This window comes from Cataglyphis hispanica, chromosome 23, assembly GCF_021464435.1.
Source record: "Cataglyphis hispanica isolate Lineage 1 chromosome 23, ULB_Chis1_1.0, whole genome shotgun sequence".
NCBI classification, from domain to species: Eukaryota; Metazoa; Arthropoda; class Insecta; order Hymenoptera; family Formicidae; genus Cataglyphis; species Cataglyphis hispanica.
The window spans coordinates 3,693,956-3,708,500 of record NC_065976.1 but is presented as its reverse complement, the minus strand read 5'-3'; the positions used below and the strand labels follow the sequence as shown (position 1 = coordinate 3,708,500).

General features: G+C 35.3%; 1 protein-coding gene across 4 annotated transcripts in view; it reads left to right on the top strand.

Moving 5' to 3' along the window:
• Nucleotides 1–14,545, top strand: part of LOC126857815 (cysteine-rich motor neuron 1 protein-like) — a 263,792-nt gene that overhangs the window by 33,527 nt on the left and 215,720 nt on the right. For all 4 annotated transcript variants that reach the window (XM_050607586.1, XM_050607588.1, XM_050607585.1 and 1 more), the window contains exon 3: nt 6,278–6,505. In XM_050607586.1, the coding sequence (XP_050463543.1) occupies nt 6,278–6,505 (228 nt within the window). The remainder of the gene's footprint in view (nt 1–6,277; nt 6,506–14,545) is intronic.

Below are 14,545 nucleotides of genomic sequence, written 5' to 3'. Positions count from 1 at the left end.
TATCATTTAACAGGGGCAGATTGATTTTGAGTTTGCCAAAGCTGCGCTTCCATTTGTTATAGAGCTACTCTCCCAGTTTACTTTTGTAAGCCGATACGATACACTCAAAGCTTATGTAGTATCTATTCTATCGTGAAAATAATTCTGTAAATATTGATCACTCGACGCAATGCGCGATGCAATGACGCTATCATTGCGTTTGAGAGAAAATGAAACCGCACGGGCGAACACTTGTGAGTACTTGAGAGAGCGTAAGCATGCACTGTCAAAGGTATATATATATATATATATATATATATATATATATATATATATACATACAGATGAGAGATATACCGTTTTCATCGACACAACGAGGTCGTGTCGTATCCATTAAACGTACCATAATTTTCTCAAGTGTCATACATTACGCATGCTGCAGAAACAACTGCGACCCACACCAGAGTTTCTCTCTCTCTCTCTCTCTCTCTCTCTCTCTCTTTGTCCTTCTATCTCTCTTTTTTTTACTTTTTTTTTTACTCGCTTTGCTCTCGCGCTTGGAAAAACAGACTACCCTTTTTTCTCGACTAAAGCACACAAGCGCGCATATGGCGTTATATTGAGACAGATTTATTTTTTATTTGTAGAAAAGTATTTTAAAATTATTAAAAGTGCAACATTTTTTTCTTCACAATAGTGTGACTTGAATGCGTCTTGAAATAATTTGCACTCCCTTGTTATTCCATTTTTAAGTTAGATAGAAAAATCGCCGAGAAGAGAAGAGTGTCAAGTTATTTTTCATCGACATAGTATTTTATTAATAAAAACAAAATTATAATTTCGAAAAAAGTTTAGATAATACATGGAGTGTGTTGTATTTCTTCAAGGTTTTTTTATTGTTCAAATTTATTAGATTATTTCGGAAGTTACGGAACTCGTGGCATTTGAGGACACTCGGGATCCAATTTAACGAGATAGACCTCAGACAAATACCGAAATGCGGGGACGTCACGGGGTCAAGCAATCTCGAGATCCATCGTTGTTCCCGATCGCGAACGCACTCGAACGACTTCCATCGACTTTATGTTCCACGTTGCGACACGAGAAAATATTGAAGCCGAATAGTGGCGTTTTAGGACTACTCGCATTCGACCCGTGCATCTTTTATTCTTCTTTCAAGACTTCGATGATACGGGATGCACTTGTTCTTTCGGGTAGATGAGGAGATCTAGAAATAATAAAAAGATATTCTTATCAGAGTACAGTTATACGGACGCTGTTTTTACGATTCGATTCGACGTGATCGTTAAGGGAAAATTGCGCAATCTTATTACGTGTACATACACACGTGTAAGAAGCGTAAAACTAAAGAAAGTCACATCGACAGATCCGGTTTTTGGGTTAACTTAAAACATAGCTTCAAGCGCAAATACAAGTTTTACTTGTACATGAAGATTCGAAAAAAAATTATATATATATATTTTTTTTTCATTTTTATCAATCTATATACAATCTATTACAGTGTAAACAATATACATACTTTTATTATTTTCACGTAAGAAATGCTATTATATACATTATTATACATGCAAAAAAAAAAAACAAGTGTACTCGGGCAGGAAAGTAAATCATCGTCATTCGAAGGAGCGCATTCTGCCGCGTCATTTTTCCGCGTTACGTTATGCAGATGAAGTTTGTAAAAAATCTAGGCATGTACCCCGGTAACTTTGCCTTCTTTCGACAGCACATGATTCCTTACTGTCGCCCTTAATACATCCGGGTTGGTTGATTAAGCCGCTCCTCTTGTCGAAGTTATTTACCGGTGACGGGATGGCGAACATCATTATTTTTCGTAACTTTATTTACTTTGGAAATCTGCATTTCGCCGCACGCCACGTGAAACGTCATTGTGCTCTAAATGGCCCTCTGCAGCAGCCCTATAACTTGCGTGTCACTCGCGTGTAATGAGCGTATAAAATGTCATTTCATTATACTGTACGCTTGTCGTTGCGGCAGTATTTCAGCAACGGGTTTCTTGCGGCAGCTTAACCGATTTGAAGCATATCGCGTGTATATCAGAGTGTAATTATCGAAAATTAATGCAAAATAGATCTGCATAAAATGCGCATTTATTTAGCAATCAATGTTATTTTCCCCCAATCATCACAGATTTATTAATTAATGCGTTGATTATTTTGCAGTTAAAAAAAAGAGTTACTGGGCTAATGTTATTTACATTAAGTCTGAATATATCGCCCTTAAATATTCCCGTTCTAATGAATTCACATATATTGCAGTAATAATAATTAATATATATTATGTATATATTGTTCTAAGTCAATGAAATTTCAGGATCTTATAGGAAATTGAAACAAAATTATAATTAATTAATACTTTCTTTGGAAGAAAAAATTTCCCATAAACATAGGTCCGAAAACGCTTCGTTAAAAAGCCTCAAAAAATTACGTTTTTTTTGGTGATTTTTAAAAATAATTTTGAAAACTCTATTCATTTGAAAAAAAGTAATAAATAATAAAGAAATATAAGAAATAAATAAGAAAGAAGTAACTTTGAAAAAAGTGATAAATAAAAAAGAAATAAATGTGCTGAGTAATTAAATAACACATTCTAAACTTACATCAATTTTACTTAATTTTGAAGCGTTTAAAAGAAAATAAGCTCAACGAAAAAAGCAGTAAAGAACCACTTTTTCTGATGATCTTTGTGTAAACATTATATTTGTAGTGAAAATATTGCAAATGCAAATTAAAAATGTTTTTATTACTTAAATTTTGATCATAACTAATTACTTACAGAGAGCTTTATTAGCTATAACTTTTTAACGAAGCCTTTTCCGGATCTATGTTTACCGAAACCGTTTTTTGTTTCAAATTCAATTTCCTATAAGACTCTGGAGTTTTATTGACCAAACATGAAACATCCTATATAAATTTATTTATTTATTTATTTACCTCTCAATTATATAAAATAAATTGAGCTTATTAATCAGATTAAGAGAGAGTCGGATCATTTAAAATTTTTAAAAATTGAGTTTTTAAAAGGCAGTATGTTTAAAATAGAAACAATAATAAAAAAATAATATTAGAATTCATTAAATTTATTAAGACTTTTTATGCGCGCACATCGACACGAAAGTAATCGGTTAGAAGTCTATTTTATACGTAAACATTCCTATGAATGTATAATTTCCTCAAAGAAAATTTAGAGAGAGAAATGTAAGTGTCTCACTCAGCACACATTGACGATTTAACGAAGTGGCTAGCGATTTAACGGATTACTAACGCCGGGACAAGAGATCAAGCACACCTCCACGTAAGCCGATTGCATAGAACAACCGTAATGCATTCTGACTTCTCGAATTTCGTCGTTATTCCGGAAAGATCGACAGCGTAATGTACGGAAAAGCGGAAATGTGCATTCCGTCACGGCCAATTGATCCTCGCGTGCACAATCCATTAGCTCGAATTGAATTTGCATAAAAAGTGACGATTTGGTTTTTATTAAAATTATATTTTTCACGAAGAGAAGAATTAATTAAATTCTTAAAAAAAAAAAAAAAAAATGAACAAATAATTAGATAATTTCATATTTATGAAATTATGAATATATTCTTGTGCAAAAAATTTTTATCTCCGATATTTAATCGATTGTTTACCTAATCTAAATGTTTGTACATGGTATAAATTAAATACCGACTTTCTGATATTTTTCGTGTAACATAGTTAAAAATTCTTGGCATGATAATATTTATAAAGTTGCCAGCGCGATAGAAAAGACTACGTGATCGAATTAACAATAAGTCTATAAAATACAATTACAAATTCTCTCTCTCTCTCTCTCGAATATTTAAAACAAATTTGACTGATACGAACCATACTGGTATTTCTAAGGTATTATCCTGAGAAAGAAGCGTAATTCCGCGGTGAACCTGACCGAGTCCGGTCGCTTTAACGGTTCATCCTTGAAATACTTCCTCGCGCGACACCATCCTCGATTTTCTTAATCGAATACCGTCGCGGTTCGGTTGCGTTCTCGGCTTGCGAGAATTCGCAGCGTATATCTGACCCCGCGCTAGTGGGCAATTAGACGGGAGCGCATTCCCAGCCATTAGCTCGAAATGAATTCGTATTTAGCACGGCCCAGAGGGCAAACCGATCGGCAAATTCGATTTTCTTCGCGCGCAGGTCGTCTGTGGATTATTAAACTTATCGATCGAAACGCGGCACGGTCCGAAGGTGTGGGTGGCAGCGGCGCGGGAAGGTCATCGTGGCCACGGAGAGATCAGGTTATCACGATAGGTCGTAATCGCCCTTCGTGTCCAACAACTCGACCTCGATTTACCATCCGGTTGGTTGATCGTCCCGTCGTTTCCGTTTCTGCCCGTTCTATTGCATTTATCTTCTCTTGTTTTTTTTTTTTTTTTTCTTCCGCGAAGTTATTTTGAGCGAACGGTGAAAATTAACTGCTGCTGCCCTTTCTCTTTTAAAGTACTGACGACGTTCACGCTTAAATGCTTTTTCTCTCTTCTTCTTTCTTCGTATTTTTCTTCTTCTTTTCCTCGGTCATGTCTCTCGGTTATTGGTAAGCGACTAGTACAGCGAACGCAATTGAATTTGCTTTTGTCGTCCCGGGTACACACCACGTCTCATTAGGCGACCGCATTATACTCCCTCGGGTATATCAACGGAGCTCTCCCTCCTGATCCGACGACGACGACGACGAGCGATGTGTGCACGATGTCCGGTGATGTTGACGATCTTGTAATTGCGCCGTTATATCGATGCTCCATTTGCTCCACCGACCAATTCGTCACGAATGCTCAAATGATTAAGGAATTTTTCCCGCGTTATTGTGCTTTACAAATTCCTATATATATATAAACTCGCACACATTGCTTCGCTCATGTTGCGTAAAATTTCTCTCTCGCAATTGCTCGCGTAGTTATATAAATCATGAACTATAATATACAACGCGGTGTATAACGTAGGCGAAGAGGATTTTTTTTTCTGGACGAGACGTGGCTCTCGCGCCAATCAATGTTATGCAAATATTTCGAGTATTATTCATCGGCGATCGATGCCGGTTTTTCAATTTCACCGTTTGATGCGCGCAATAATAATCTGCCGATGACAGTGCATCACGCTATCATGATGTGAAATTAATTCGATCGTTTGGCATTCCGCGATAAACGCGCTTATACGCGCCGATAACAAACATCGCGCGTAAACACGTTGTTTATATCTTCACTTACGCATGCCGAAAATCACGTCGTTCGTCAAGATTTAATCGCGCGCGAAAAGAGAAGTTATGCGATAGCATAGGCCGATAATAAAGTTGCACAGTCACTGTTGCACATTAATTAATAAGATCGATTTAGTCGGCACAAAACGATCGCGCGATGTTTTATCCGTCGATTTCTACGATCTCAAGTTTACGAATGTTTCAAATTAATTTATTACAATTATTCCTGTAAATATTAATAATTAAAATATCAATAATGCAATAGCAATAATAATCAAAATCATGTTAATCTTTTTTTATTTGTTTTTAATTATCTTCTCTCTCGTATCGAGATTTTGATCCTCTTTTTTGCTTGTCCATGTAGTCAGATATATCAATAGATTGATCCCGAAAATATAGAAACCCAAACAATAGAGTTTGTAATTTATAATTAAAATATACACACACACACGTAAAAATAAAGCGATTTAGTCCGAGAATTAAGAAAGAAAAATGAAGAATCTACATTCATATGCTATTCGGTGTGATTAAATTTTTCAAAGATATCGGGCAGATGGATGAGCCATTGTCTAATAAATAATAAAGTTGCATAGTCACTATTGCATATTAATTAATTATTTCGATTTAATTGGCACAGAACGATCGCGCAATGTTTTATTCGTCGGTTTCTACGATTTCAAATTATATTTTATGTACGTTTCAAATTAATTTATTAAAAATTATTTCTGTCAATATTAATAATTAAAATCAATAATGCAATAGCAATAATAATTAAAATCCTGTTAATTTTCTTTATTTATTTTTAATCATCTTTTCTCTCACATCAAAATTCCGATCCGCTTCTTTGACTCGTCCATGTAGCCAGATATATCAATAGATTGGTACCAAAAATACAGAAACCCAAATAATAGAATTTATAATTTCTAATTAAAATATACACACATTAAAAATAAAGCGATTCAAGTTTAACAACAATCCCAAAAAAAAAAAATGAATTTATATTCACGGTGCTATCCGGTGTGATTAAATTTTGCAGAGATCCCGGGCAGATGGAGGAGGCATTGTCCGCACGGGCCGATGATGTCGGGTCCCGGCTGCAACCTGGTCGGCGAGGGAACCGCGGCGGCCGAGACCGGAAATGCAGCGACCGCCGGCAAATGCGTTTGCGGTCCGTCGGTGCCGTGGTGCCCGGGTGAGCCGCGGCCCTACATGTACACGACGCGGCACGAGTGCAAGCTCAATTTGGAGGCGAAAATTGCTTACGGTAGGACGCATTCATTCCATATGCTGCGAGAGATGTACGCCGCGTGATACACGGTGATGCTGGGGTCTGGCGCGCGCGTGCACGCGAGATGCGATCCGCGAGAGGCGAGCGGACGCTGCGGCGGCGGCGGCGCGATAATAATGCGCGTCAAAGCGCACTAATGGCTAAATTAATTTCACGCCCGATTCGTCAAATGGGGCGTGAATTACATGCATGTATCGGAAGGGAATGGCTCGTAATGTGCGTGTAACGCGGAGTTATCAATTTTAATTATCCCCCTCTGCGTCGGTATCACGGGGAGGGCTTGTGTAATGGGTGAGAGTTTGTGTGTATATCGCGCGTAACGATTCGTTCCGATCCATTGCGTCCCTTTGGAAGCCGCGGAGATTGATGATTCAGCTATTAGACGGAATAATTTTATATATCGGTAAAGATAAAAATTTGATATCTCAACTTTTACGTTTATAATTATGCGATGGAAGTGATAAAAATTTTAGCCTCTTTTTTTTTTATAGAATCGTAAAAAAGTGACTACTATAATTGGATCTCATAGGCGAAGGCTTCATGCTTCTGAAAACGGAGAAAATGTTTTATAGTCATCATCCATTTCCTCGATTATTGCGCCGGGGAAAACGATGGCGGTCTGTACATCCGGTGTTTACCGTGTTCTCAAGTATCCGCGACCGCATAAATTCCTCGGCCCTTGTTCCTCCTCCTGAATGGACAGTATTCATATCGTATTGATAAATTCATGAACTGATCGAAAATATCCTCGGCAAACGTCGCTCGTGAGTTATGTCAATGTACAATATGCAAAGGTCAATGTTTATTTGCCATTATGCTTTCCCTCTCTCAGAATATTGCCACAAAGTTGCCGTTTGCTCCATCATGTTGTTTATCTATCTGTATCGAGCACCGCATCTTGCGATAAAAATCGCTCATGTGACAGAGACAAAATCGATTTCGCGTAAAAGGGAAGGGCGACGACGTGTCAAGGAATTTATATTACGAAATGTCATTGTCGTTGTGATTTCCGAATGAGTCAGAGATAGAGATCGTTCACGCATTGCGCCGTGTGTGAATATATATATATATATATATATCTTGTACCACCGCTTGTAATAACCAAATAAAATTTTCATGAATATTATTATCAAGTAAACATTTATCCAGCTCGTGAACAAAAGTTAGCCGCCTGTTTTAAACTCGAACTGCTGTCGCTTTTAACATATCGCGAACGATTTATTGAACACACATCGCGATTCTATTGACGCGTTTCTTTAATTACGGCAAATAATTATGATCGGTTATTTATTTCGTTATTGATAATTTTTTATTTTAGTACAGATTATATTTGTTAAGAGAGAACTTTGTCTCTTCTTTTTTTTTTACGAATATTTCTTGCATGACATCACTTTTTAAAAACGTTTAATTGAAGCTTGACTTATCTACTTGGGAGATGGATTTTATTGTTTATTGTTTTTGTGTGCTACAAATAAAATATGAAAGGTTGGTCGCGATTAGGAAGAAAGGAGTTGAGAATTCATAATCAATATGCGGACTATGTAGTCTTATTGTCCGATATTAATCGTTGTATTTTTATCATCGATTGTTACTACAGAGGAACGTGCCTTTTCGCTGCCTTTGTGCTGTCGTCTTTCCTCTCGTCAGCGAGCAGACAACGTCCGAGCGCGGATGAAAAAGAGAAACAGTAGCGAGACGAATGAAATACGCGCGAAACTATGTCGGGCGTGCAAACGACGGCTCGGTGTTAATGAAAAGAAAACACAAATAGTGATGAAGGTGAGGACAACGGCTAAGAAAAATGGGAAAGCCAGACTGAAGGGGATACAGACGGTATAGCGGTGATGAGAAAAGGACATAGCTAGGAGCGCGCCACGTTCATTCGTTCCTTCATTATCGGCTCTGTCGTTTCTGATTAGAACGCATAAAAACAACCACGTGAGGGAGAAGATTGTGTTACTTGGAATGACTTTTTTTTTTTTATAGATTTCTCAATTTATTATACAACACGAGTTCTAGAAACGTCATTCATCTTATAAGAATTAATTGAACTTTTTTACGTAGTCAATTATTTTTCGCGCCCGCATCATTCAATTATATTATTAATATTAAATTTCTTGAATTAACGAATATATTTGTAGTCTCTTAAATTGGTAACATCAATATATTTATCATCGGGAAATAATTAATATTGGCATCACAAATATTATTAAATTAATAATCAAAAATAGATTATTCATCTGTATATTATTTCATTGGAAGTGTAATTATATTTTGGATTTGTACTTTACGTATATGTATTGCATTAATATATATATTGTATTTGACGTATAGCATATAGCAAACGATTGTCAGGCGTATATTCGATTCTTTTTATTTTCCGATGGATAGTTTTGTTCATTTCGAAAGAAATGAACTATGTGTACAAACGACTCCATAACAGTTATGATTAGAGCTCTCATCTAGCTGCTGAGAATCAATAGTTAACTCGTTCTCCCTTCGAGTGCAACTTCCAGAAGTCCATCTCGGCACAGTGCGGTGTTCAACGTGTAACGAGGTTGTTGGCGAGCGAGTAACAAAAGTAGTTACCCCGACCGGCGCAGAAAGTTAAATTCGATTCGTTGAGAAAAGTTTAATCGCGTACGTTCTATAAGGGCAGACGGATTGTTCCTTTGCCGGGTGAGTTAAGTACACGAGTAAAATACCTAAGTCCAAAAGACGAACAAAGGAAGCAGCGAACCGAGTTCGTTTCGGTGTACCGAGGCATACGCGAATGGCACTTTCTAAATTAGAATCATGAATTGTCGCGCAATATACTTTATTCTACATTTCAACAGGCGCGCGTTAAATTTAAATTAATAAATAATCATTGATTGTATGACAGTAATTATTGCAGTAATTATTGTCGCGATTTTTTATTTCTCGCCACTTAAGGGAATTTGTCTTAATTATTGTAACGTGCTAAAATTATTACGTACTTAATTATCAAAAAGAAAAGAAAACTTTTAAGATTAAAAATAAATATTAGAGCGATTGTATTTAATTAAAATGGAAAATCGTCAAACTCACGTCTACTTGATATTTAATCGACATAAAAGTTTGCTTTATTGCTTCGCACGTTAAATAATAATTATTTTTCATGATTAATATTTCACGATTTTTGCAAGTATTTTTACAATAGACGTCATCTGATACATAAAATGGATTTGAATAGAAATATTTTGGCGATATCGCCTCTCGCAATGAAATAAACTGCTGTCTGAAACGTGCCGCGAATTGCATTGAACCTCATTGAAAGTAATTATTTTCCGGTTAATTGAGTGCAATGCCCGATATTGTTCTCTGACCGAAATAAAAAAAAAATCATTGATTCTTATAGCGGACATATTATACTGCGTAAATGCAATACATTTAGAGGGAAAAGCGTGAAATATCACAGAGGCAATAACAGATGCGTGTGTATGTTCGTACATGATCAAGCCACATATTACGTTTCTATTATTATTATATCGATAAAATACTTTAGTAGAACGGTAATTTTTCCGCATGTGAATTTATTCCAGAAAAATAAGATAAATATATAGTCAGATATTATTATAATAACTTGTTAAAATAATTTAATTATTGCTTTTCCTTACTAAATTTGAATTTCCTTAAGTGCACTAGTTTTCAAAAATAAAGAAAATTGTGAAAAGCGAAAATAAAAGCAATTAAAAAATAATTTTATCCTTTGAGTCTTTCTAATTTTTGCGGAAATAAAAGTCTATTATTTTATCAATAGAGACATCAAAGCTTCCTTCTCTCTCTTTCTCTTTATAAAAAAAAAACTTTTTTTTTACGAAAGTATTGATTTGTGTAAACAGTTTTGCACAAGTATCAACAAAAAATTTTTTTTTAATACTTTTATCGTTTAAAATTAAACAATATATATATATATATATATATATATATATATATGTATTTTTTAAATATAATTTTTTGCATATTGTTATTATAATAAACACAATAATAATAATACGCTTCCAGAAATGATTAACAAGTTGATTTATATTCAGCAAATGTTCCGCAAACATCTCTTATTCATTCGTTAGAATCTGCGAGTAACAATGGGTTCATAATGAAGCTGCCTTCGATGTAATGTGTCTACGTGTACATGTATGTGTATATATATATGTATATATATATATATATATATATATATACATATGTTGCTAAAATTGGTCGTTGCCGAGGCCGACCTGTCATTAGCAGAAATTAATTCGTTTAATAACGCGTATGACGCGAATTTACGCTCGGTTAGAAGTTTGACGTCGACATCGACTTTGCAACACCTTCAATTTCAGTTGCTGTTAGGCCATTATGCCCGATTCATTTTATATCGTGGCCTAAGCAACTCTAGCCGTTCGGGCGTCCCCATGGCAAACTTATTCGACGCGCTAATTTACGGAATATGAAGCAAATTGCAAATCGCATTGCGAGAACTAATAAAACTTTGCTGATGCTTAGCGAGCGTAAATTAGCGCCACATGACAAGAATTCGTTCGAGTGGATTTTCACTTTGCGGGTGGCGATGTCGGGAACGTTCAAAGCATCTGGTTAATAAGTTAAATCTCTAATTACTAAAACAGCAAAAGGATTTTACGTATCGTCGAGAATACGGTGAAACACTGTAGGTAATTATTATTCATTCTTTAAAACAGAAAAAGCTTTAATTGGTTTTCTATACATTAAACTTTAAACAATGGCTGTTACGCACGAGTTGTTTTTTCTTACAATTTATTAGAACGAAAATAATAGCGAAGAGATATTTTGAACTTTATAATTTTAGTATCCAAAATCATTAATAAACTCTTACACACGCCCTTTCATTTTATCTATAAAACTAATGATATCTCGTTAAAGTGATATCGAGTTAAAAATTAATATATTTTTTTATTTTTAACAGTAAAAACAATTTACACATACTCTGTGATTTAGCCTTTTTCATTTCTTTCGGAGAAAGAAAACACGATTGAGATTATTTTAATACTTAAAAAAAAAAAAAAAGAAAGCAGAAGCAGTTTTCTTTCTCACGCGGCGAGAATGCAAAGGTGCATTTTATCGCTTCACTGCTTCATTTCCGGACACGAAATATATTTTGGTCCGTTCGCCATATGTCGAAGAACGTAACATTGAAGGAAAGCGTTTATGAAACATTCCGGGACATCCCTCGATCCTTTATACCCGTGGCAATTTTGTAGCTTCGTCTTCGTTCATAGATACTCCTCTCACGTCTTGAATCCAATCGCTTTTTACTCTCTCGTAGTATAGCGAAACAACGCAAAGTCATATTGTGTCAGAAGTGGCTGGCTCGGCAAGGTCTTAAGAAAAACCTTTGGATCTTTACTTTACTACGTGTAGAATTTCGAAGGGCGCGCCAACGCTTTCTTTGAGAAAGCCCGGCCACGGTTGATTTTGCGCGCAAATTCTTCTTTGCGTTATGTAAAATAATCTTTATGATATATTCAAAGCGACGACTAAGAATAGCGTGACACAAGTATTCCGACAATCGATGCAAATTTGATACAAAAATTAAAAAAAAAAAAAATCAGTGTTATACGTATAACAGTTCTCTAATTTATTAGAAGAAAAGGAAGGGGAGAGAAAAAAGAGAACGAATTAAGTATGCAAGTCAAAAGGTATACGAGTATACAGAGAGAATTGATTTTGTTCAGAAAATACGGTTATATTTGCGGTGATTCTTGCAGATGAATCGAATCACGATGTGAAATTACTTTCTCAGAATTTTCTTCTTATGATAAGCTCATGGATTTCTGATATACGGATTTCTGGGATATGTTAGTGAACTAAAAACAGCCTGCTTGGAATACCTATTATTAGATATTCTTTAGGGACATGATACATCTATCTTTATTTGACCGAGTTTTCGGTCACTAGAGTCGCACGATCGTGAGAAAACGATCCCAGCCTGGTTTAGACATTAGACCACGCAATCGTGTCGATATAAACACGAGGTCAGACGTGATGGAGTGACGTATCACCAATCATTTTCATACGCGGTCAAGTCCAATCAAAAAATGTCAGACGTCGTGTCCGCTTGACGATTTAATTGCGAGGAATGGATGTGCGATATTTTTTTATACGGATATCAGTTTGGTCGCGCAGTGTCTTAGGATGTTTAGCGCACTTTAACTTAATAATTGGGTCATTACACAAACGACCTATTGATTCAACTTAATCCCCGGGGGAGATCCTCGAGAGCAGCCACCGTAAGATAAATTACAAAGTTATTTTGGAAACAAAGATGAGATCGTTAGAGCTATTTCGTTAGAGCTTCTCGTTTACAAATTAGTGACACGTGCGAGAATATATAGTAAAATCAGCACACGATACAAGTATAATTAGCAACATCGACGCGTGTGAGTAATCTTAACGTAAACAACTTGTAGAAAACAGGACAATATTAGCTGACACTTTCTTGTTATGTTGTGTGCGTATATATATATATATATATATATATATATATATATATATATATATATGTGATCGTATTTTGTAATCTATTAAAGTAACCTGAAATAACGTAAATGTGGGCGTAGTTTAAAAAAAAGCAGACTAAGATTAATGATAAATTCAAATTTATGATTTTAATAATTTTGCAATTTATATAAAGATGCACCAGTTTCTATAATAGAAACATTTTGCATTCAGTTCGTTATGGCAAATTTAGTTTTCAGATGAAAATTTCAAGTTACAGAAATACTGCATTTTTCTAAATAATTGAACTTTTTTGTATTATTGAATATTCTTTTTATAATTTACATACACAAATGTATCTACAAATAAATATATAAAATACGATCAATGTAAGAAGAACGGAAAGAAAGAAGAATGTGTCATAAGAGTGTTATAAATTTCTAAGGAAAATTGTCAGCGTCGATTTAATGTTTGTCACAATGGTTGATTAAGAAAAAGAGCAGTTACGGCGGGCTAAATATCATAGCGAGCAAGATTATTTCGCGGATTTGCTTGCACTTTTGGGTAATCCGATATTTGGCCGGAACACTCGCGTCGATGTTGTGCAAAATTTACTCGCCATATTAACTGCCCGGCGGCAAGCCATTCGGATATTTGTATAACAAACGTTCGTGGTCGCGCGAAATATTGAATTGCTCACCCCTAAGCAAATTCATAATCTATAACGCGTCGGTGGTGTCCGTAATGGCGACGATATTTAATAAGGCGAGGACATTTATAGAGCTGGCCGAGTCATTTATCAGTGCATAAATACGGTCGAGGAAAAACGAGCGTGAAATACTTTCTTGGCGAGGAATATTTTCAGGTTCTGAGGTGCCATAAACTTTTAGGCATTATTTCTTTTTATCGAACTAAATGCAGCGTCAAAAGATGCAATAATGTCTAACAATAAATCAATTTAAATATATATCGATATATCTTGGCGCAAGTATATTTTGACATTAGAATTCTAGAGTTAAATATATAAATGATTATTTTCAATACACTCACATACACAATTAAATTTGTCTTTTTCTCTGTATTAATTTTTATTCTACATTTCAATTTACTTTGGGCATATTAATATCTTTTCTTTTTTCATTTTTCTTATAATTCCATTACTCTTTATTCATTATTAAATGATTTTGCAATTTTGATTAATTGATTAATGCAATCTCTTATGAGAATTCATCTTTGAATTAATACCAATTACTTCGCTGCATGATATGCGATTTGTTATTTTAATAGGTCTAAATCGCATTTATGTCGCTGATCATTACGGAGGACGTAATTACAAACTGAATTACTTTACTTATTAGGAGTTCTCGATGAGAACAGAGTCGCTCGGGCATCTGCGATCGCGAAATAATGGCCGCTTTCGCCAAGAGCGCAAGTTTAATCAAATGAAGTGTTTTGCAAGTAGCCGTTAATTAATTCATGCTCAATATCCATCTCTACCAAGGAGTGATCACCGCAGCTGATAAACTTCCAACTTCTGTT